The sequence below is a fragment of the Hippocampus zosterae genome, chromosome 7 (genome assembly GCF_025434085.1).
Source record: "Hippocampus zosterae strain Florida chromosome 7, ASM2543408v3, whole genome shotgun sequence".
In the NCBI taxonomy this organism is placed as follows: Eukaryota; Metazoa; Chordata; class Actinopteri; order Syngnathiformes; family Syngnathidae; genus Hippocampus; species Hippocampus zosterae.
This window is the reverse complement of record NC_067457.1, coordinates 5,298,970-5,310,516: the sequence shown is the minus strand read 5'-3', so window position 1 is coordinate 5,310,516 and position 11,547 is coordinate 5,298,970. Positions and strand designations below refer to the sequence as shown.

Here is an 11,547-nt window from a genome sequence, read left to right as displayed (position 1 = left end):
ATTTACTTACACATTAATGGTTGTGTGTTGAATTATTTGGAGGGGACAGAACATTTAAATTGAAATACAAGCTGTACACTGCCTACTTTACCTGCTAGCAAAATGTAATTTCTTCAGTGTTGTCCCATGAAAAGTTGTACAAAAAATTAGATTGATTGATTTCCAGTAATTTATGTAGGTTGTGCGGTCACTTTTGTGGAATACGGGATGCATAAGAATCTGTAATTGTTGCAAGAGTTAACTTTTCACCTTCGAGTTGATATGGTGGTGCTGTAACAGGAATAACAAATGTGTTTAGAATGTGTTTATGGGACGATATTGCCCAATGGCAATTCCAGTTAAATACTTTGTAGAGTCTGTGTTTTTTTTCCCCTCTTCATGCTGAGGAAAGTGGGTTGAGTCATGGACTCTATCCAAAACATGAGGATGGAGAAACTGAGGAGGGATAATTTGCTCTTTGTCTCTAATTTCATTGATGACATGTTTACGGCCGTTTGGTTTTCCCTGCCCGGCGCTGTCTCTCATCCTTCCTTTCTTAGTGACCCAGACAAATGAAGAATTTGGGAATGCGCTGATGTTTCATCTCCGTCTCACGTTACCGCCAGACTGAAAACCACTGACCTGACAGAAAAACACCATGCCGAGAGGTTGGTTTGATGCATGACTGTTGCCTGGATTTTCCTGGTCACCATGGCGACTGAAGTAAACACCAAATCATTCGCGGACTCGGAACCACTTTGCGTTGCTGCGAGGGAGAAATTAGTTGTTTAACTTGAATTTGTCTTTTCTGGCTGTATCACAGAATCTACTCCCCAACCCCAGTCACCGTTTCCCTCCACTCCCATCTGTAACAGAGCCCCCGCCACCGCACCCCCCTTGAACAGTGGTGACGTGAATCATATCCCTTGAAAGCAAGACCTATGACATCACTATGAAGAGACAATGCATTGGACTAGTGGTTGGCACATCTGCCTCATATTCAAGAGGATCCAGATTGGAATCCTGCAATAGTGTGCGCTCCATCACAACTCGCCAGGTTGCTTTTAATTTGACCCAGATTGTGTCCAGTAAACAACACATGGACGATTATTAGCATCAGTAACAGTCATCAGGAAGGGGGACAAACAGATCTCTTACAAAACAAATGCCCACGCATGCATGCACACACACAAACAAGGAAGGTAAAATTTCAAACCCTAACAAACAAGTGTATCACATGGACACTTCACAAAAACAATGTGCTGTCTGGTTTTAGGTTGCTGTGTGAAATGCAGCTTAGCGTGGAAGTCATTACAGTAGTTGCATTAGGGAAATCTCATGGCACACCATCAAACAAAACGTTGTCGCTGCACATCGCTTGGCCTCGATAGATGAGCAAATTATTTGCAAAGTGAAACTGGATAATTTCCTGTGGCACGTTTAAGGATGTCTCGTGGCCTATCAATGTTCAACAGAACCACTGACACTGAAAATGTGAGAGTTGATCGCAATTATTTTTCGTAGGAATTGTACCATTACTAAATTTTCTTTCCCTTTCCTCAAAAAAAAAGACATTTGGATGCTTTATGCACAAGCAGCGGGAGTTCAGGAAGCGATCCATGCATCTTTCCATTTTAGTGGTTCTACTCAGACGTCACTGTGTTTCTCCCCCCCTCCTAAAAATGTGATGAATGTGAATTCCCCGTCGAGCCACAGTGATTGTCTGATGTCGCAGGAAGCCAAGCAATCCCGACTGCGTAACCTGATAGCACAAGAGGCAGTGACACAAATTGTCATTTTCCACTGCCGAGCCCTCTGGTGCGGCTTGGAGGCTCTGTATGTGGGCCACTTTTATGAAGAGTGTGTTTTTCAATCAAGAGTGCGCCTCACTCCTGTCAAAAGTGAATGATTTCGATGGAGTGTTGCGAAGAGAATAAAAGTTGCTGAAGCTCTCTGGGTGACTGACTGCAAATTCAGCTACAATATTCCAATCACGGCAGTAGTAAGGTAAATGTATGGGTTTATTAACCTGGCAGAGAAAAAAAACACACTCAATGTTATTTACCTTGTCTGTTCATGCTCAACCTTCTCTTGGCTGCATTACTACTGGGCCCTGTGCCAAGCTTGTCAGGGTACAGCGGGTGACCAGGTTCACTGTGGTGGTACAGCAAAAGCTCTGCAAGTGACACTGACACACAAACACACACACACACGGTTGAGCTTTAGTTGAGCGTTCGGTAAGTAGATAAAAGCGTGGTGAGAATAGGAGACGGAGGATTAAGCCGCCAAAACTAGACGTTACAAACACTGGCTTTTGAGAGGATTTGACTCCTTTCTATCTATTCTGGTTAGAGTCTTGTGCTATTCTGGTAGGAAACTTTGCATAACAATTTGATATATTAATAAACCATAGTGAGCACACGTTATATCACGAACAATCCTCGGTGTCTTACACAATCCTCGGTGTCTTACATAGGAGCGCCACTTCCTGTGTGGTTAACTAACACCAAGTAAACAGGCAGAAAGTAAATGAAGAAAACATGGAGACTTCTCCTTTGGATGACACTGTAAAATGGCACTCAGTGGGAGAAGCAAAAATAGATTTGGTACTGTTTGCACTTCTTCATTGTGAATGTTTACTTTTGGGAAAGGTTGAATGTGAATGAAAACAGAAACAATTAAAGCTTGTGCAGGACACTGTTACTTAGTGGAAGTGAAAGGTTTTTCAACATTTAGTCATAGGCAGTATTTAATCCCTGTCGTTTTGGGGAAAAATGTGTATTGTGTGCAACACTATGGTAAGTATTGTGCAGTGATATGTAGATGGGTATAAAACATATAGGTACTACATAACGGTCCACAGACGTCTGAAGTTATCGAAAGCGGATTTGTGATTTGAATTCCTGGTGAGAAGTATTAACCTCGGCTGAACACTGTACTATTTTTTAGATACTGTATTAGTTTGTTTATATATGAACCAAAACATGAAACATTTTTTACCTAGCGTTGCGTTTCAGGCTGAGTTAAACGAAAAAAAAAAGCAGGTGTGACAAGGCAAAAGTCGTAAACTCGTCGCCTAGGAGCTACGTCATCTGTTCGCGCTTTTTTTTTAAATTAGCTGCTGTTGGATGCGTCTGGAAAACAGATTAAATGGACTACAACTCCCAGATGCGACTGCACTTAGAACGGTCGTGCATTAATATCGAATTAATACATTTAAAATGAACCTCACAGTCTCATAAATTAAATTAATTTTCATAGATGAAAACTAAACATATTTTGCAAACGTAAAATACGGTTTCAGTTGCGTTTCTTTTTTTTTGATAAACACAAGTAACGCACCCTCCAAATGAGCTCCAATAAGAAGCAGACATACTAGTTGCTACTTTTAGTCTCACTGAAATTACCCATTTTTAATCCCATTAAACCAGTAGTATGAATTTTGGTTTTTGTTTAACATTTGGAGTAGTATTAATCAAGTGCAGAATAAAAAGATAAAAAAAAATAGGTCACTAAGTGTTGCGTAATTAAATAAACTCTTTATTCTAAAACAATTGGTTAACCTTCCTTCTTGTGTAGCTACAAGTGTCAACCCTGGAAGCTCATGAATGAAATTCAAATGACATTTTCGCTCAAATCTAGTTAGTTATAGTTGGGTTTGGAAATTTAAGATGCTATTTTTTTCTTGTCAACTAATGTGCTTTTTCCGTTTTTAGTTTTAGTAATTTCGTTTGTTCCTTAGTATCGGGTCACACTGGGGCTCTCGCTTTAGAAAGAGCGTAGAATGGGCTGAGACTTGCAGAGTGACCACAAACATGAAGCTCCCAGTGAAATTCCACTGTCAATAGGGGCTTTTTTCCCCCTAGGTCTACTTGCACCACAACCCTTTACAGACCCTCTAGTGACTAACTGGGTTTGCAGAAAGAGGGAGGAGGAAGTTGGTGGTGCGCTGCTTTGAAAGGATAGATTCACTAACTACATCGATGGCCTCAACTCTTCGGTTTCCTGCCTTTTGCGCTCATTATATGTAAGTGAAGAGCGCCGTCTTGTGGTAAATTAGAACACCGGCATTTTGTTGCAATGTCAGTTGAAGACGTATCGGGATTACGAAGAGAGCCCAACGAATTAGAATGAAAAAAGGTTGTGCAGGAAATGGCTGCTGTTTACTTCATGTGTCGTATTGGAGGTAATTTTGAAGCAGTGGTGTGGTGAGCACATCGACCTCAAAGTGCAGAGATCGTGGGTTCCATGCTGCCTGCAACCTTCAGGTGTGAAGCTTGCGTGCTTTCCTGCAGTTCCTCCAGTTTGCTCCCACATTGAGTAGATGTGATGATACACTGACCCAATGGCTAAAAACAATAGCACGATTTAATTAAAACAAAAAAGAACAACATGAGATGGGCAGGTTGTAAGAATTCTTATTTAATTTTGAAAAAGATGAGCTCCCAGGTGAGAGGTCAGAGCGACAGCTTGGAATACAAAGTGTCAAAGGTAAACAAACAGTTGACACAGGCATCTGCTGATTCTATAGATAAAACGGTTGTGCTCGTTCCCGTTTGGATACGGAACTCGCATAAACAGCTGGTGCTCCATCAAATTCACGGTCATCTAGGCCTACGTCAAGAGTATATTTATTGCACAAAGATGACATCCCTTCACGTTTTGCATACAATGAATAAGAAACCTACCCAATAGCAAAAAGCTCTGGCTAACAAGCTGAAAGGAATTGAAATCTTGCCATGGTGAGATGTGGTTAAAATGTATTTCCATGATTGTACTCTAAAAAACAGATGTAGCCAATGGTGTTACTTAAAATATATATTTTTAAAAAAGGCATTGCAAACCAATGTTGCCTGTTTTAAGAGGCAATATCAACATAAAAACAGCATAAATCAAGTGCGACAGCAACCAGAAACTCAATGTGTAAAGGCAAGTCATGAGAGACAAGATGAGCCACTGCATTGCACTGAATATGATTTGAGTTCAAGTGTAGTTGCACTTTTGCTACGGGTTTTTTCCAGCTTGAAAAATTCACCTGATAGCTATTTAATAGCAATAACGTTGTTCATTGCATTTTCTTTTTCTTTGCGGCAGCAAACGGGACAGTTTGCCTTCTAGACAAAACAAACTCATGATGTGCAGTGACAGTTAGTCACATACTGTTATCTGAAAATGGTTCATCAAAACCTGCTTTTTTTTAATGTTGCTACTTTTTATGCAGTCTTGTGCTTTTGAAAACGTCAGTCAGCGTGAGGAGGATTAGTTCAGAGTCCAGTCGAAATCAAGGCGTCACAAATTAAAATATGTTCTATTCCAGAGCGTATTACAGATGGAATCCCAATTTAAGACTATAAAAAAGGCCCTTTAAAAGGCCATATTTAAGATCTCTTCACTTAATATGATCAATTAGAGTGGGCAATATGGGTCCAATATTATATACAGATATTAAAATATCGATTATAATTGTTGATATAATTAAGACTGACTAGGAAACAGGAGTTCAGAACATTCTGGAAACTCCTTCAATCCCATGACAAGTAATCCCCCCCCCCAAAAAAAGACAACAATAAATTGATTACCGGTAATTTATGATTCATTTCACGCACTGTCGAGTGAAGAAACTGAATCGAATACCCATTCCAAATGCTGCAACTCATATAAAAGATTGTGCTCCTGGTCTGGGACAGGAAATGGGGGCAATTTCTTCGGGACCATAATGACAACTGGTGAGCGGACTGGTGGGGGCAAGTACAGCTCAAACGAAACGAAAAGGCCCTTGGGAGTGTCAGGAACAGACATTACATCCTATTTGGATAGGAATTCTTGATTTCCTGAATAAGCGACTGCAGTTCCTGAAGAAGATATGTAATAACGTGAGGGTGATATATTTCTGCAAGTATGCACTCGCACGTGGATAAATGCACGCAACCTAGCTCGGATTGAGTTTTTAGACCAGCAAATATACTATCCATGTGGATATGAACCCCTTTTTTGTTTCGTATTGCAGAAGGCACACAAACTCCTACAAAAGTTCTCTTAAAATGTGCAAAAAAAACCCACGCGCAATTAACAACATTTTCACAATATAAGAAAATATTAAAGGAGATTGTTGTCCTGCTTTCTGCCTTCCCCTTGGAAAGAAGTAGGATCGCAGCGACGTTTTAGAGTCTGCTGACGCGCACATAAACGCCACCTCGCGTTCTCCCCATTGGCACCTGGCAAGCTTTAGTTCAGATAAAAGGGCAACGGCCAGAGTATGCATGAGTTGTGCTGGCTTCATCCGTTTTGAAGAATAAAATGCTCCACACTGCTTTGGTTTTTGACCTCAACTACTCCGATTCAGGGCTGCTGCTGCTGGTGGCGGCGGCGGCGGCGGGGGTTGGGGTGGGGGTGGTGGTTGTAGGTGACATCTTGGGGTGTGCCTGAGGGTTGACAATGACCTGAATGACAAAGTCCTTCTGGATCTTGGTGTCTTGCAGCCGTGTCTTGTCCGTAAGGAGTTTGCCCGAAAAGAACCAGCGCTGGTGGGCGGCCTCGATGTCCTCCTGGGCGTGCAGCTGCTTCTTCAGCTGACCAATAGTGTCCGTCATGCTGGCGCTCAGGCGCAGGTCCTTGCCTGTGGACAGGCGCACCTGCAGTCGACGTGCAATGTTAAGAATGACACCGGCCCAGAGAAACTTTGCAGATAACATAATTGTGTACACAGTGTACACAATGCGCTCGCCAGCAGCTCTTTCGACACGTGTGTCAGCTGTCATACAGAATGAATGCTATAATCTGGCACAATAAACACAGAAGATGCTTTGGAAGGTGTGGCACTTGCAGGGCAGGATGCTACATGCACTGGGGCGAACGGTATCAGAATGGAAGGAATTAAACACAAGTGTCATCTGTACCTTCAGCTGAAATTCCTTCTTCGGCGCTACCGAGAGCTGGGGACTGTCGCTGTGATCGTCGTCGCTGCGCTCTGAAATGAGGTTGACGGGTGGAGCGAGACAGTAGACGGGTAGCTGATAGCGATTGCCGAGTTCGTCGTAACACTCCGTCAGAGTACCTGGGAAAATGATCGTTATCGGTGTTTGCATAACGAGATCAACTGGTTGTTTTTGGAGACCGGTGCATGTTGTGGTCTGGCTCACCGTGTGGCAGGGTGATACTGGCCCCGTCGACGATGGCCTGCGCCAGCTCGTGGTCATTACACTCCAGAGCCACTGCGGCGGCCTTTAGGGCATCCCAGATCTCCTTGCGGCCATCAAAAGCGGGCGCAGTGTCCCAGAATTCGTCACGTTTGCTCCGCAGCTGGCCCTCGGTCATCGGGTAGTCGCTCTTCCACTTGGGTCGATCTTTCTTTAGTGGCTCGTTACGAGCTGTCAACAGAAAGGGGACCAAAATGTTAATGTGGGAGTTCCAAAATGGCAGCCGCATCGCACAATGCGACAGAGCTTTCGCATTGCTTTGTGGGATGCGTTGTTGTCAGAAATCTAAAGCGACGTGATTGACTGCGGGAGGAAGGGCGCAGGTGATGTCTCTAAATCAACAACACGTCGAGCTGTCAGCAGACAGAGAACATCCAGCACAACTGGATCTAGTTGGGACTCCATTCCGAGTTTGCAATATGCATGAAGCATGTGTCGCTGTTATCGATGGAACTTGACTTGTGTTTCCCCTGTCATTAAATATTTACCTTAAGCACTTATCTAACAGGAGGGAAGACTGCTGGACAGTTACCGCAACAGTTTCCAATCCATTCTTGAAAAAGAAATGTGATCACAGCCACATTAGCTTTTATCATCAAACTCACATCCAGAAAATATCAACTAAAACTTGTGAATTACGACCAGGTTCTCGGTTATTGAGATGCGATGCAATGGAAAAATGAGGACTTGAAACTAGGACTTTCAAACGAATTATTTATCATGCAAGCAGCTTAGGGAGAAGGACATGGTGTCATGGTGTAAGATTAGCACATGTGCAAGCACTCACTAAGTTTTCCTGACATATAATAGGATTCCCTTGACACACTTCCCCCCCCTAAAAATGGGCCAAAAGATTTTATTTCCTTTCACAAAGTGGTCCAAAAAATATAAATGCACACAGTGTCCTGTAAATGAAAAATAAGATGCCTCCAATTGCTGTATTTCTGATTTTATTTTTTTTTGTATTTTTGAGGACAGATTTACATCCAGACAAATACAATGGAACCCCTGGTGGAACACCCCAGAGTTTATGTCGCCCAGTGTTAAGCCAAACGGGGAAATGGAAGTCATTGTGGCATCAGTATCATCGTGACAAATTGGATTTGCCTCTTACCCAAATTAGCCGTGTGGCAGGTCACTCAGTACACAAGTCGCTGTCATGAGCTTATTTGTACATTGTGACAGTTAAGAATGTCAAAATATTCCTTCTGCCTTTTTTTTTGGATAGGAACTGGTTACAGGTCATTTCTTTTGTCGTTATTTCCTGTAGGGGGAAAATGGTCCAAGCAAACTGGCAAACTTGTACTGCAAAGTATGTCTTTCTCTTTGTAGAATGTGAACATAGAGGATGTATACTTGAAGAAGATAGGGGCTATTTTCCCTAAACCGCTGCTTATCTTATCAGGAGAACACTTCAGTTGTCTGTGACTACAGATAAAAACAAAAAAAAACACACACACACAGAAGCTCAGTCTCCAGCCCCTGCCACATTATAACAGATGTTTTTTTTATTTCGCAAAACCTGTCTGTATCTGTTTGCTGTTCTGTGCCCATGCTGGATTTGGGCCGGAGGAAATCCTTCAGTGTGCTGTCTTCCAAGGTGGTCTCCTAAATGTAACTGTAGGAAGTGATTTCAAATCAAATCAAAAATTCAAAAAATTAGCTCAAGAGGAACCAGCCAAACTCCGATATTTGATCGATTCCGCGGCATAGCGCCGATAACGTCCCCAGCATTAGTGACATAAGCACGTTGCGGCAGGCACGTCCAGTATAGCGAACGTTTCCGCCAATCAATTATCAGAAAAAAAATTAAAATATATGATTCTCAGTTTTGCTTTTCAATATGTTTTGTTGGGGTGCAAAATGCACATTTAAACTCGCAAACAGATTTATTTTGTTTGGTCTGGTTGAAGGGATTGGAATACCCAGAATGCATTGAAGTGCCTTTTTCTTTTGTAAAATGTCTTTTTTTTTTTTGGTAAATAGTTATAAATGATTCCAGGGTTTTGTGGTGGTTAGCTAATTCTTTCCTCAAGTAGCAGATTTGCCTTTTCCTGACTAGACTGCACACAATCATTAGAGAGCTCAGACAAAGGATCACAGTTAGACTGGGGCAAATGGATTTGAAACTCTGACAAGGCAATGACAATACTTAACGAACGACAAAGGCAAAACCAAGTTCATAAAAAATGTGTTTGTTTAAAAAAATAAAATAAAAAAAACAAAGACAGGAAGAAAGAAAGGAGGGTACAATAATTGGCGATGCCAGTAAGTCAACATGGAGGGAGGGGACATGTTGAGACATTTTGTTTGGGGGTGCATGGAGACAGTGGCTACAAGCCAGACTTGGCTTGTGATCACTTCACTCAGGAAAAAAACCACACACATTCACGTGATATTGACACCATTATAATGGTGTCAAGTGGAAGCAATTATCTATGGACACAAACTTTTTTTAAGCAAGAGCACAAACGACAGTCTCTTGGGGATTCTTTAACAGTCTCGAGAACGGGTTCCTGTACTCAGTCATGGAGTTGTGTGTCTATTTATATTGGGCCTCCTGGTTTAACAGTAAAGGGCGAACTGGCTTTTTGTTTCCAAGGTTGCTGCTAAACGTTGACCTGCTGCGTACTTTCACATTTGTTGATGTCAAGTATTTGTCAATGTCCTGCAACATGTGATTTCACATTAGTAAGTTCTGGTCCCAGGGAGGAACAACAGTTCTAATTTGGTCTCTTCAGCAGAAAACGTCTGGGAACGCCTATTTCAGAAGATGAGCTTTGTTGTTGTAAATTCTAAAAATAACCGTCACCGAACCGTCAACATTCATCAACGTTGTCTTCAAAGCGTCGAAGCGCCAAATCATCAAAAGGAATCTTTACACAGCATACCGAGCCAAATTTCTCTTCAATTGTTCTCTGGGTCCGAAACTATGCAACCATTCAGAAAGCATGCCGGTTTGTGTGCTGCTGCAGTTTAGTCTGGTGGCTAATATAATATTTACTTCTCGTTAAGTGCTCCTGCAGCCATCCAAATTCCATGTAGGAAAGAAGATCAAAACACGGCTTGGCGCCAGTGTTTACCTTTTGAAGAATTGCAATTCCAAGATAATAGACATAATAAACCTCCTCAACAATCCTGACCACATCATAGGCATTCTCGGGGGTGTCTGCAACAAACGCTGTTTGTGTCACAGATATTAGGTTCGCAAAATTACTATTCAAAATCCATTTCAAGCTGTGTATTGCTGCATATTTATCTAAAAAATAAACTAATATACCAAGTATATATTTTAAAACTTTATAACCTAAAAAAAAAAAAGAGTAAGGCTGGCGATACGGTATCACAAGATCTAAATTCCGACTCTCACGTTGTGCATGAGTCTCCTCATCAAAAAAAAAAGATGTGAGGGTTTCCAGCAGGGTACAGATGTGTGCCGAGTTTCCCCACAAAACATCAGGTAAGGGAATGGGAAGTGAACGTGCCTCATGCTCGACCCATTACATCATTGATAAAATTAATTAATTGCAACTGAGATGAAAAATAAAATCAGATATGTATACATCAGAGGCTAATTCTAAACAATACATTTTGTTCTGTGTTGCATACATTTGGTCAGCATCAGAAGCTAAACGACGCAGTAATTCAACGCAAAGCAAAAGCTGAAACACAATCACAAGTGGTCATCATCACATTTCTCATTGGGAATGTGTTGTAGGCCTGTCATGGTGTTCTTACCTCCACGACCACCGTTCCTGGAAGAGCCTCTGCTCTGTGCATCATCCCATCGTTCCCAGTATCTCCCCACACATCCTCCCATGGTTAGAGGGGATGCACTCTGCTTCCAAGCGTCCTACTAACTCAGCAGGGGCCCCATTACAAACTGTAGCCCAGCAGTGAGGGTGGGCAACGGGTTTTGCTGTTGCAAGCAAAGTGTTCAGATCACTGCGTGTTACCTGGAATCAGTTATGTTCAAACACGATTAAAGAGCGTCACAACTCGTGGGCCACAAGATTCCAAGACTTTGATGCTCAACACGTCCGGCCAGAGAGCAAGGGCATATCAAAGGGTATCTTTCTTCCTTTCTGTCCCTCGTTGTGATGTTGACAAATCGTCCAAATAGTTTTCTCGCCCCAAGCTAATCACGTTAGCTAGCTAGCTTCCGCGTCAGGAAAACATTAACTTCGAGCACGAGTGGTATTTTCCACAACGATTTTTCCCCAGTGTGCAGACGGTCAGTAGCTACTTTTCCACTCCAGTTGTTCTCTACTTCGATAGTCCCATGTGGCGTCTGTTGTCAATTCCATATTTAAACCTTTAAATATCATTCCTCTTCCAGCAAAAGGTTACTGACGGAGGAGCTCGATTCCAA

At 42.2% G+C, this 11,547-nt stretch overlaps 1 protein-coding gene across 1 annotated transcript; it reads right to left on the bottom strand.

Moving 5' to 3' along the window:
• Nucleotides 1-4,381: 4,381 nt before the first annotated feature.
• On the bottom strand, nucleotides 4,382-11,206 carry ubtd1b (ubiquitin domain containing 1b). Its single transcript, XM_052069301.1, has 4 exons — nucleotides 10,914-11,206; nucleotides 7,119-7,346; nucleotides 6,876-7,033; nucleotides 4,382-6,611 (listed from the first exon to the last, which is right to left on the bottom strand). Exons 1-4 carry the CDS (start codon nucleotides 10,993-10,995, stop codon nucleotides 6,309-6,311), a joined length of 771 nt encoding a protein of 256 aa, XP_051925261.1. The 5' UTR covers nucleotides 10,996-11,206; the 3' UTR covers nucleotides 4,382-6,308.
• Nucleotides 11,207-11,547: the final 341 nt, after the last annotated feature.